Source organism: Anguilla anguilla, chromosome 6 (genome assembly GCF_013347855.1).
Source record: "Anguilla anguilla isolate fAngAng1 chromosome 6, fAngAng1.pri, whole genome shotgun sequence".
NCBI classification, from domain to species: domain Eukaryota; kingdom Metazoa; phylum Chordata; class Actinopteri; order Anguilliformes; family Anguillidae; genus Anguilla; species Anguilla anguilla.
In genome coordinates, this window is record NC_049206.1 from 40616013 (window position 1) to 40629108 (window position 13096).

The 13096-nt window shown below is 42.4% G+C and overlaps 1 protein-coding gene across 1 annotated transcript in view; it reads left to right on the top strand.

Moving 5' to 3' along the window:
* Positions 1-13096, top strand: part of LOC118229880 (estrogen receptor beta-like) — a 50279-nt gene that overhangs the window by 32279 nt on the left and 4904 nt on the right. Inside the window, exons 3-7 of the mRNA XM_035422366.1 lie at positions 497-678; positions 2074-2190; positions 2954-3247; positions 5159-5297; positions 10546-10679. Coding sequence (XP_035278257.1) covers positions 497-678; positions 2074-2190; positions 2954-3247; positions 5159-5297; positions 10546-10679 — 866 coding nt within the window. The remainder of the gene's footprint in view (positions 1-496; positions 679-2073; positions 2191-2953; positions 3248-5158; positions 5298-10545; positions 10680-13096) is intronic.

The window sequence follows — 13096 nt, forward strand, 5'->3', positions numbered from 1 at the left end:
ACATACACATAGAGCTCAGGATATTTGCACCCTGTAGTCACTTGCCTCTGCACCCTGTAGTCACTTGCCTATCCACAAGTGTTATAGCAGGATACACAATCGTTTTTATGCAGGCTACACAAGCCAAAGACATGTTCGCATTTACTGCGCCATCTCTTTACTACCTGGATATGGATAATATTAAATGAATCCCATCCCAGTAGCACCGGGTAAGACTATGCGCATTCCTTCACCACTCAGATACTTCAGCTGCTGGTTTGCGAAGGTTTTTTTTTTGCAGTTGATGATCTCGACCTGACGAGTTTTGGTTTCTCACTGTTGGTGACCGCAACACACCGTTTGGTGTATCTGGGGGGTTTCTTACAATGACATCACAATTGCACGCGTCACCTAAAGGCGGACATCGCCAGCAAAAGCTGGTTTCTGAGGGCGTTTGCAACTGACTGTTGCCCCGCGTCACGCTGACTCGTCGCCGTGCTGTCTCCCGGTCCCACAGCGAGCCCGAGGGATGCCGGGCGCGGGACGGAGAGGAGCTGGGCGCCAGCTCCTCTGCGGGGGGTCCCTCGGAGAGGGTGGACGTGCACTTCTGCGCGGTGTGCGCAGACTACGCCTCGGGGTACCACTACGGAGTCTGGTCCTGCGAGGGGTGCAAGGCCTTCTTCAAGAGGAGCATTCAGGGTACATTCCCGTCTGAGCCCGCACCGCCCCCACCCACACACCCTCCACCAAACACAAGTGTCATGTTCTAAAAGCTGAAATTACAATCAGTGAAAATACACATACACACGTGTGTATGCTAAGGCTGTCAAACAGTTAAGGAAATTAGCTGGTTACATTTTGGCCATTAGTTAAAATACATGACAGATTCATTAGCATTACATCTGTTATTGAAACTGCTTTAAACCTCCTGTTCGCAACCATGTTAGTTGGTTGGCTGTTTGATGCAGTCCAGACAGTTGAGATGTTTAGTGCATTTCTGTCCAGTGCATGATTTTAAATAGTTTTTAGAGCCGTTTGCTTAATGTTACATGCCGTGAGTCTAGCTGCGTCAGATGGGTCATTGGAAGTTTGCCCTCAACCGTTTTCATTTTAGCAGACAAATGGATGAACGGATGCTTTGCTTGTATTTTATCATGTAAACTGATAGGCAATAACAGCTTCTTGTGTTGACACCTTGAGTTAAGAAATTATGTTCTGTTAAATTCCTGTTAGTTGCAACTGTCACCACTATTCCTCTGTTTTAAGTCCGCCAATATAAAGATACAGTATTTGTGTTTTGTGGGTTCTGCCCTTTGCTTTGCGGTTACCCCCACCCCACCACCCCCCACCCACCACCCCCCACCCCCCACCCCACCAGGGTTACATATCTGACCGGATTTCAGAAAGCGGGAGTTGGACTGAAAGCCATTAGATTCTGCTGTGTTTTAATTTCTCTCACAGGGCAGCGCAGAAGCTCATTTCTCACTGCCGGAATTCTTCTGCTTACAATACTTACACTTGGGAAAAAATCTGTTCTGTCTTTCTGAAACCGCAACTTTAAAACTGCCAAAGCAATTGAAGTTGCCAGGAGCTGTCACATCACAGGGACTTGTTATGTAGCTAATTTGCCATGTGCAAGCATAGCCAGGTTTCCTCAGTGATCAGCATGATGACCAGATGACATTTCCACTTTCCCCCCATCAAAATGACTAATAATTTAGTATGCTATCAATGGATTGTTTTGTGGGGGGTTTCATACCCCAAAGTGCAAATCTAATGGTAGCATTGACGAAATATTGCATCAGGTTAGTTTAGGTTTACAAATCAATGTAGTTTATGCCTCTTTGTTTTGAATCCTTGTTATTCAAGAGGAATTGGTTTGTTAGTCATTGTGTAGTTGCTCTTTGTTTTCTCTGTAACTTAATTCTATTGCTGCTAGTTTTGCCTTGATTATAATTAATGTTTTCTTTAAGTGCATTCTGGGAAACTAACGCTGGCAACAACCTCAAGAATGAGGTTAGATTTGATTTTAAGATAATATCTGAGATTCTGCACTAAAGAAATCTGTACTCTCAACTTTTCCATGGAAACCAGGGCACAATGAATATATCTGCCCAGCGACCAACCAGTGCACTATTGACAAGAACCGGCGCAAGAGCTGCCAGGCATGCCGTCTTCGGAAGTGCTTTGAAGTGGGCATGATGAAGTGCGGTATGTCCTTCTCTCGTATTTCTATCTTTGCTTTCTGGGCCGATCCATCCAGAATTTTCCTCTGTTATTATCTTCACAGACAGACAGGTGAACAAAAACACAGGGTTGACCGCTTAATCTCGGCTCTCCCTGTTCTCCCATTCTCATTAGTTCCGCAGCCACAGAGGCACACAGTTCCAGGTTACGGATTGCTTTAAAGCCGCTTTTCCACCGCATGGTCCCCGTTCGACTTGACTCTACTCGACTTTTTTGCTCCAGCAAAATTTGTGGTACCTGGTACTTTTTTGGTATCACCTCCGTCGAGGTTCCAAGCGAGCTGAGGCGATACCAAAAGGTGACGTGAAAACACTGCAGACCACTGATTGGTCAGAGCAATGCGTTTCATGTGGCATCACTAATGACGACCAACTACATTGACGCGGGTACTATCTGCAGTGGAAAACGAAATACCTGGTACCAAAAGCGAGTAGAGTCGAGTCGAGATGAGCCGGTACCAAGCGGTGGAAAAGCGGCTTAAGAGTTGTGATCCCAGGCAGACATGAAGGGATCCCTTTACATGTTTCATCCCAACACATCCCTTGCCTGTTGAAGGGATCCAATCAGGTCTCTAAGCTAGCTGAAACTTGGAACCGCAGGCCTCTGTGGTCACAGAGCTAATGAGGAGGCGGCTAACATTCTCGTTTGCTCCGGCTGGCTCCCGTTACACGTTGGATTGCGTTGAAAGGGGGGAGTTTTATCGCGCGTCTCCTTTCTGCCGAGGCAGGCATGCGGCGGGAGCGCGGGACCTATCGGACTGGGCAGTTCCAGCGCCCGCCCCGAGCGCGGTGCTCCCGGGGGACCGGGACGGAGGCCTGCGTCCGACGGACCAGGGAGCTCGGCCCGTCCGTGCTCACGCCCGAGCAGCTGATCTCTCACATCATGGAGGTGGAGCCGCCCGCCATCTACCTGATGGAGGAGGTGCAGAAGCCCTTCACCGAGGCCAGCATGATGATGGCCCTCACCAGGCTGGCTGACAAGGAGCTTGTCTACATGATCAACTGGGCCAAGAAAATCCCTGGTGTGTGTGTGCATCTATGGTGTTTCTTGTGTACAGAAAGTCTGTCTGTATAACTGTGCATATGTGTGTTCGTGTATGTCTTTGCATGTTCCCACATATTTGCATGTTTGCATGTGTGTTTGTGGCTGTGTGTTTTAGAATGAGTTTCTTATGAGATGGACATCAACTCACCCTTGAAGAGGTTACTTGGAGCATATTTATACATTAGGACAAAATAGCCATCAACAGGACAGGAGAGAGGAGGCAGTTAGGAATACGATATTCCTTAGGAAAACTTTAGATTCTTTTAGGTTTTGCAGCTCAAATATCCTGACTGCTGCACAGCTCACTAGCTGTTATTGGCTTGGATTGTATTGCCAAAATGACAGTCAATGAGAGTCACTGCGAAATGTCCAGGCTCTGATACTATAAAGAGAATTTGTGTGTGGGTCAATACCTTGTCTCCTGGGACAGCTGTTGTTCTTGCTTTAGTTGGCCTAATAGAGCATGCTTCACTTTTGCTGTCTGCGGGGAATTGGGGTAACTACAGACAGACAAATCCAGTTCAAAATTTTGGGAAAAGTGTTTATATATTGTAGCACTGCTTTAAAAAGTTTTCTACACTCAGGTAACACCTACAGTAAAGATCCACACATGGGAAAACATTGCCTGTAGGGGGTGTTGTGTGTTTGTATATTTTTTGTCTTTTGACTGAATGTGTGTCTGTGATTTTGAAAGTGTTTATGTGTGTGTTTTTATGTTTGTTTACTAAACGTGTTTGGGTATGTGCGTGTGTGCGAGTGATAGTTTGTGTTGGTCTGTAAACACAGTTCAGTTCGTAAGCATTTGGACAGTGATATGAACTGTTGTTTTGGCTCTGTTCTTCAGCTCATTGGATTTGAAATGAAACTGCGGTTAAAGTGCAGTCTGTCAGCTATAATTTGCGGGTATTTACAAGAATATCAACTGAACCATGTATGAATTACAGAACTTTTTATTATGCACAGTCCCCTCTTTTTGAGGGACCAAAAGTAATTGAGCAATTGGCTGCTCAGTGGTATCTTGGCAGGCTGTATGTTGTTGCATCATCATAGTTCATGCAAAGGAAAGCTAACAAAAAGTGGAATGTTCTTGACTGGCCAAGTCAATCACCTGACCAGAATCCAACATGCATTTCACTTGCTGAAAACTGGACTGAAATCCCTTAAACAAACAGGGACTGAAGATTCCTCCAGCACAGGCCTGGCAGAGCATGACCAGGAAAGCTACCCAGCATCTGGCAATGTCTATGGGTCACACACTTGAAGCCGTCATGCAGCTTTATTTAATATTATAATAATATTATTATTTAATATTATGTCCAATTTTGGTCCCCTAAAATGAGGGGGTATGTATAAAGGGGCTGCAGTTCCTACATAGATCACTGGATATGTATGTAAATACCTTTAAATTAAAGTTCAGTCTAAACTTTGACCTTATATTAATTTCAAATCCAATGTGCTGGAGTACAGAGCCAGAACAATAAAAATTGTGTTACTGTCCAAATACCTATGGGCTGCGCTGCATGAATGCGGTTCTGTTTTGTTACAAGTATGGAAGCATGTGGGCCATACTTTCGTAGTAGTGTTGTATCAGTATTTCAGTCTCAGCTTGTGCATGTTTCAGTATGTGAGAGAGACATTCTCAGTGCCTGAGCTAGTTTTAGTGTGAATTTTTATCTTCGTCTTAGTTCAGTGTGTTTGTCTGAGTGTATCAGTGAGCCAGTCTCAGTGTTGGTACACGTTACTGTCAGTGTGTTCGCCTCTGTGTATCCCTAGCTTAGCCTGTGTGTATTACTCTCAGTGTCGGTTTCCATGTTTAAGTGTGTCAACATCAGTCTTTGTTGGTCAGTATTCAGTCTTGGTCAGTGAAAGTCTTTGTATGTGCACTCAGGTTTTGTGGAACTCGACCTATTTGACCAGGTGCACCTGCTGGAATGCTGCTGGTTGGAGGTGCTGATGGTGGGTCTGATGTGGAGGTCTGTTGACCACCCTGGGAAACTCATCTTCTCCCCGGACCTCATCCTCAACAGGTGTTCTGCCACTGCCTCCTCCTAATGCTTTGTAGTTGTTGCTGTGTGCCATGTTTCCATGGTAATGCCCAATGGTATTTTGTGAGCCAAAGTCCCTGCACAGATGTTGCTAGGAGCAGATAACTGCCTGTCTGCTTCATCAGTTAGCACCATCCACTTTATAATTTCAAAAGATGAATGACTCCTTACTATTGTGCTTTCTTCCTTATAATTTTTCTATCACCTGGGGTGTGGCAAGTGAATATCATTAGGAATGCTCTCAAAAACCGCCTGACTTCAACAGTTTATCCAAAAGGGAGGACACTGTTTCTGCTGCTACAAAGGTTTTAAAGGGAGGGTAGCAAAAAGCTTGGGGATTGTTTTCCTTTTCTGTACTTTACTGAGACTACTTTTAGACTCCTCCTCCTCTCTGCTTTTCTCTACTTAAAAGAAGTGAAATGGGGTGGCTGGCTAGCCCACTGGTTAGAATCATGAGTGAGCACCACAGTCTCGGATCGAATTCAACCCGTGACAGTGCTGACTGACTGTGGCTGGAAGCCCCACAGGGGCGGTGCACAGTTGGCTTTGCGTCGCCCAAGGGGATATAAGGGAGGGATTCAGTTGGCGGCGATAACCGTGTTCATTGCTCCAGAAACCCCTTTTTGTCACCTGGGCGCTCATGGCTTTCTGTCTGAGCATCCGTTTGATTGGGTCTCCTCCTCCCTCACTCTGTGTGTGTGTGGGTTGTGGCAGCAGTGTGAAAAGAAGCAGCTGGCTAACAGTGCGTGTTTCAGAGGAGAACTGTGAGTTGTCGTCACTCTCCTGAGCAGGGGCTGTATATGAGCATGTTGGTAAACAGCTCACAAGTTGGTCATTTAGATGCCACTGGGATTGCAGATTACAATTTTTTAATGGAAAGAAAGAAGAGAAACAAACCATATAATACCACAGGCATTTGAAGAAGGCCAAAACTCTAAAACCCTCACAAAACAAAGGCTATGAAGAGGTTAAAACACAGTGTTGCTTACAAAAATCATTGAGTTGAGAACAGCCAACGTTTGGCCCATTTCTAAATAAAGTTAAATTAATAATTGCTTATATGTCTAAAAACAGGCAAGTAAATGTTTGTATCCTTAGCAGATGCCCTTATCCAGTGCAACTTGCAGATCATACGTTTTATTTGTTTTTACATGTAATACTGCTGTAAAAGTTTCACCAATTGTATTAAGGAAATTCAGTTCAAGTGCCTTGCTCATGGTTACAACTGCACTGGCTCTCTTGGGCTTTGAATCTCCAACCTCTGAGCTGCAACCCCAGGTCCTTAAGTTTGCAGATCAGACTGATAAACAGTTACGAGCTGCTTTGGGGAAATTAGTGAATGCTTCTCAGAAAGGAACGTTTGAGAAACGCACCACAGCGGAAAATGCTCCACTATTAGCAGATTTTTACAGGCTTGCTGCAGATGAAGGAAATGTACAAGGTTGCAGGAAACCACAATGCCTTTGGACTGCATGGCTGCTGACAGGCCAGAGATAACATCCTGAATTAAAATAATATGACCTTGAATTTGACTCACAATAGAACACACTCCTATTTATTCATGTACTTATTGTTTTTTTCTTTGGTTGACTAAGTCCTGTATTTCAGTCAAATGGTGGTCTTTTGAAGAGCTTCTATGTACAAAATGCATTCATAATGGTTAATAATGGCTACTTAGCAAACAAACTAAATTCATAGAAACAGTCAGACCACTTGGTTTTACCTTGCTGTGTGCTCTGACCTAGGCTCAGCTGTCTGGCTCACTCAGTGGGTTTACATGATGTTTGAAAAAGTCGATTTATTGTATCAGTCTGGCTAAAACTGGACTTTTAAAAATCATGTAAACATCGTAGTCCGACTGAAATCGTACGAAGTCAAATTTTTCAAGGTCGGACTAACATACCTAGATACCCCTGTTCGGGGTTGATCTACTACGGCATGTATACGTGTCAATCGGACTGCAATTGGCCTAGGCGTTCTGCGCATGTTCCGTAATTTACATAGCAACTTTACGTTCACGGTGTCCAAGTGGAATCAATAACGTTTCAGAACATATATAACTTTAAACTTTTAAATTCAATCTTCGACTGGGACTTTTGCCGTTTATTGAGGGTGTGGCTGAAAATTTCGGTGCCGCTGACTATAATCGAATGTTTTTCACATTTCACGTTCGATTGAGCAAGTAGCCTGCCATTCAAAGTCATTTTTATGGGTTAGTGCTGTCTGATTGTACTTCACATTAACATTGTACGGCGATCAATAAAGGCTAACAGCACAGTACCACTTAATTGTTGTCACATCTATCAGCACTGTAATGAACTTTAAAAAAAAAAAAAAAAAGGCGATAAACGACCTTTTCTGTGAGAAACGCATTGTTCAGCTCACACGAATACACTGCTGGCGACATTCTAAAGCTCCGTTTTGCCCTCCCTGGTGACATGGCGAAAAAAAACTCATTTCTGGACGGACAAGGAGACCAACTTCATGCTATCGCAATTAAAGGAGTTAAATATCCTAAAATACATGGATGGAAGAAAAATGCAGAATGACAAACTATTAAAAAAAGTTGCGACAATATTGGAGGAAGCAGGATTTATAAAAAGCCTTAGTCAGACACACCTCGGTCAATAATGTGATTCTTTCTGAGTCATGTATATTGGGACAAAGACAATAATCCAATTAAATCTCATCTTTGGCCAAATCGAGCTATTAATATAGCTCGATTTCAACTGTGCATGTTATCGTACTGACTGTAAATCAGGCTTGTAAGCAGTAGTTTGCTGTTATTTGCATGCGGATGAAAGGAGTCACAGCATTCCAGCTTTCATTATCAAGGTTTACAAAGGAATTTCACTGGGAAGTGTGAAGTGAGGGAACTCATGTCTTCGACCAACAGCCTCAAACACAGACACGCATTGAGACATCATTTCAGCTAAAATAAAGCTGTAAACTATGTTCAAAAGCTATGTAAATTAGCTTGAAAAAGACAACACTAATGTTACTGTGATGTATAAGGGTTTTCAAACAGGAGTACACGATGGGTAGATCATAGAGCGAGTCAATTATTTCAGGTAAAAGCTTGCTTTTACTCGGCACTGGAATGTCTACTTGAGATAATTTTTTTCACTGTTTGCAAGGAAAGGAGTTGCTTTTTTAGAGAAATGGCACTTTTCACATTTGAAATTCTATTTACGTACATATAAATGCTTGTTTTCAAATGCTCCTGGAAACACTTTCAGCTCAGTGGAAATAATGCATAATGAATAATGACTTTTTCTAGGCTGTATACAAAGACCAGATTGATTTCTTAGGGATCAGTGGAGGATTTAAGTGATATCAAAAACATCACTGTAGTATTATCTGTTGTAAAATACCATAATCATAAGCCTGAGGTGTCAATTTCAGCCCTCCTTTGGGGGAGGGGACTGCCTTGTTATTTTTTATCTCTTATGGTTGACCGCAATAGGGTTTTTTTCATCAAAGTGTGAAGAGTCTAAGCTTTACAATGATGTAGGTGTTACAGCAGTGCACCTTGAATCAGTGTGCTATTTTAGACAAATCAAGTAGAAAATTTTACTTTAGTTTCAGGAACTGCTGTTGTTTCTTTTCCTGGTACTTAAACAGAAACAAATATTAAATTGCTATTTCTGTTTTTTGTGTCATTATTTTGAACCCCAGCTATAAGAGTGTGAACAAGAGAGCAGAGAACTAGGGGCCAGTTTTACTAAACCTTTTGCGACTATTTTCAGATGCAGATATGACGCATTCTGTGCCAGAAACATGCACCTTATGTATCAAAGAGGCGCATGGGGCTAGAAGCACAGTATGCGTGTGATCTACGTGAGCCATCACAAGGTGTGCTTCTCTCCTCAATGTATATGCTTATAAGGGAGGACCACGTAAATAATGGACAGAGATATTACAGGTGTGGCTGATTATGTATTGTCAAATTTATTTAATATATAAATAATTATTTATTAATCATTCTTTATTTATTAGCACAATAATTGAGGTTTGGTTTTTACATGAAATTTCTCTGCCTCTAAAGAGCAGGCATAAATCATGGCATAAGCAAGACACCGGTATAGTCCCCCTAATTATCAAACGGTACAGATTATTAATATAAATTATTTATTAATTATTGTAGCCAAGCAATAAAGGCTGGGTGTTTGTCACTGGAAATATTAGCTAAAGACACGGTGCAGTCACAGCAATCGCAGATAAACTGAAACAAGATCTTGAAACAAACAAGTGCTTGAAGTTTCAAAAAAATCAGTAAACAGTTGCCGCTAGTAGCTAAATAATATGAATAAATGTGTCGGTAGGCTGGTGCATTAAATCACGTTTGTCCATCATGGAAAGACCTTGCTTTTTCTCTTTAACAGAACGTTGTTAGAAACAGGGCATACAGAGCATGCTTAAATTGCAGTACTAAAATAATAAAACACAGGGTTTCTGTTCGTCTTTATTTATTTAAAGCCAGATTTGGTACATGTTGTGAGGATTTGAGCACCTGTTTTCACTAACAGTGTTACCTAAGCAACAGGGAGCACTCAAAAAATCACGGAAAGCAGAAATACGGTGAAATTCACAGCACTGCCAAAAAATGAAATCTGTGACACCTGTGCCTTCTGTGACAAACACTCCACCATAGAACTAATTACTCTTCAAGAGAAATAAAAGATGACCTATAACCTGCCACACAACATTACTATTCCTTCCTCGGAATAGTCAAACTCCTTGCAACACTACAATATCTAGCATCTGGATTCATTCCATTGCAATTGCCACCACAGCTGGAACATACACATTTTGTTCTTTGCTGTCCAAAATGCCGGATTGCCTACACTCTAACATGGCACCAGAAGATTCACAAATTTCCCCACATCCAATGAAGATGCACGGTGCAATGTTCTGTGTTAAATCTATGGTCACCATCACAAAGTTCTGTATTCTTCCTGACTTGTTTGCACCGATAGAGAAGATTTTCTCTCCAAAGAAAAAGGTGATAGGTGAAATCACTGGTAGCACACAATAGCCCAGCCATTTAGGGATCATTGTTACCTCACCCAATGGTAAATGAGTAGGCTGTCAGGACTGACCACTGCTCGAAAAGTGGAGAGCTGCCATTTCATGTGCCAGGCTGAATGGCCTGTTCTTGTCTGTAGATGCTTTGATTTTCTAATATTTGTATGTTCTACTGTAATGACATCAGTTTTTTCGGTGGCAGGGATGAGGGCAACTGTGTGGAGGGGATCATGGAGATCTTCGACCTGCTGCTGGCTGCCACCTCCAGATTCAGGGAGCTGAAACTACGGCAGGAGGAGTTTGTCTGTCTGAAAGCCATGATCCTCCTCAACTCCAGTGAGTTCCCCCCAGTGTGGCCTTTGTTTTCTCCTTGACCCACCCATTCCTCTTGAGTACTTTCACCGTTGGACCCCAAAATGAGGTGGGGCCACATCGTGGCTTCATAATCAACTCGTTTCCATCCCCATTTCTGTGATGCCCCAAGCTCTGGGCTAAATAATTACGTTCTGAGTTGGCTCGACATCCGAAGAAAGCAAGGTGTACCTGGCATGTATCAGTCTTTGTCTTTGAAATTTCTAAACAAAACTTTTTGCTCAGCTTTTCAGAATGTATTGGCTACTGAAGAAAATATGAAGAGTTTAGCATGACAGTTACCCAGCTAACAATTTTAGTTTTAAGTGTCAATCAGAACAATCCTGAAACTGTTTTGGGAATATTCTGACCCTAACATTATCTTACAACTAAATGGGGATCTTAGCATAATCTTCCCCATTGTTTAGGAAACAGGTGGTGTTAGCACCGGACCTGTATGCAGGAGGTTGCTGGGTTAAATCCCATGCAAGATTAAACTTGAGCAAAGGTGCATAACCTGAACTGTGGCTGTACATCTTTTCAGCTTTGAAAATGCTAAATGCATATACTAAGTAAATTAATAATAATAAATTTATAAATATGTGAATTCATTAATACAGAAATATCTGCTCCCAAATCTTAATGGTTTCATATATGCCATTTTACACCTGTTTTAAATATAGAAAATGATTTACATTGAGAAAGAATGAAAGAATATAGTATCTGTATAGTTACTCTGTATATTTTTAAACTTATATTTGGAAATAATGACATGCATGTGTTTCAAGTATGAGAGCTAAATGAAATAACAGCTCCAAAAACTAGCTTTGAGGTCCAACTAAATTCAAACAGTGGCCGGTTTTATATTTGAAATGAGAAAAATGAAACCTGCATAACTTGCAATGGTGGAGCATCCAGGGGTCAGAAGGTAAAAGTCCTGTTTTTTTTTCACTGTTTTTTTGATTTCACTAATTAGTTCTAACTCCTGGCTGAAGAATTGTGCTAATTAGCAAATCCAGGTTGTTGGAACAAAGTACTGGGGAGGACTTTTGCTTTCTGAATGTGGATTTTCCACCTCCAACAACTTGTAGTGCCAATGTTCCCTGCCCCACTGGGAGCACTTGAGTCATGGCGTATTTGAGCGAAGTTGGAAGTGCCTCAAAACCTTGGAGGTGAGGGGGGGAGTGGGGGCAGGGAAACATTGTCCTCCCCGCTGTCTCCGCGCGGAACGGCCTTCACCCGCGCGCGTTTCATCTGTGGCCAGATCGCAGTCCAGTGCCTTTGCCTTTGCGAAAGATAGAAAAGAAAGAGAGAGAAACTCGGGAAAGCGTGCTGATAGCAGAGGCTGCGCCCGCATTGCTGGGCGTTGTGGCGTTCAAGGTCTCTGCGGCAGGTAATCAGACGGATAGTCCGGAATTTTGGACGTCAAACACATTGCTGTTTGGCAGTAATACTGCTGCAGCGGGGATGTGGAACGGAGATTGTGATTACAAGGAAACAGGTTTGATACCTGGCCAGAGTACTGCAAATACCCAGTTTTTTAAATGAATCGCAATGGGCAAAGTAATTACTATATAATAATAATAATAATAATAATAATAATAATAGTATTATTATTTATATTTTATTTTGTTATTATTATTTGTAATAATAGTCATAGTCTTATTGTCTGGATCTTCCTCTTCTTGTTATTCTTCATCTTATACTTCTTCATCTTATCATTATTATTATTATTATTATTAACTAAAGAGAACCTCTTGGTGCCCCAGCTCTGTTGGAGTAGTTCAGGAATGTTCCATAGGGGCAACCCTGGGCCAGTGGGTGCAGACAGTTTGAAGTATAATCTCAGGACAGGAGTAAACAGAGTTGGGGTATAATCTCAGGACCGGAGTAAACAGAGTTGGGGTATAATCTCAGGACCGGAGTAAACAGAGTTGGGGTATAATATCAGGACTGGAGTGAGCAAAATTAGGGTATAATCTCAGGACCGGAGTAAACAGAGTTGGGGTATAGTCTCAGGACTGGAGTAAACAGAGTTGGGGTATAATCTCAGGACTGGAGTAAACAGAGTTGGGGTATAATATCAGGACTGGAGTGAGCAAAGTTAGGGTATAATCTCAGGACTGGAGTAAACAGAGTTGGGGTATAATATCTATAATCTCAGGACTGGAGTAAACAGAGTTGGGGTACAATCTCTATAATCTCAGGACTGGAGTGAGCAGAATGGGGTGTATGATGTTTAGAGCCAGAGTGAGCAGATTGGGGTATAATTTTAGGGCTGGAGTGAGCAGATTGGGGTATAATCTCATAGCCGGAGTGAACAGGTTGGGGTATAATCTCAGGGTTGGAGTGAAGAGCGTGAGGTATACTATCAGGACTGCAGTGAACAGATTGGGGTATAA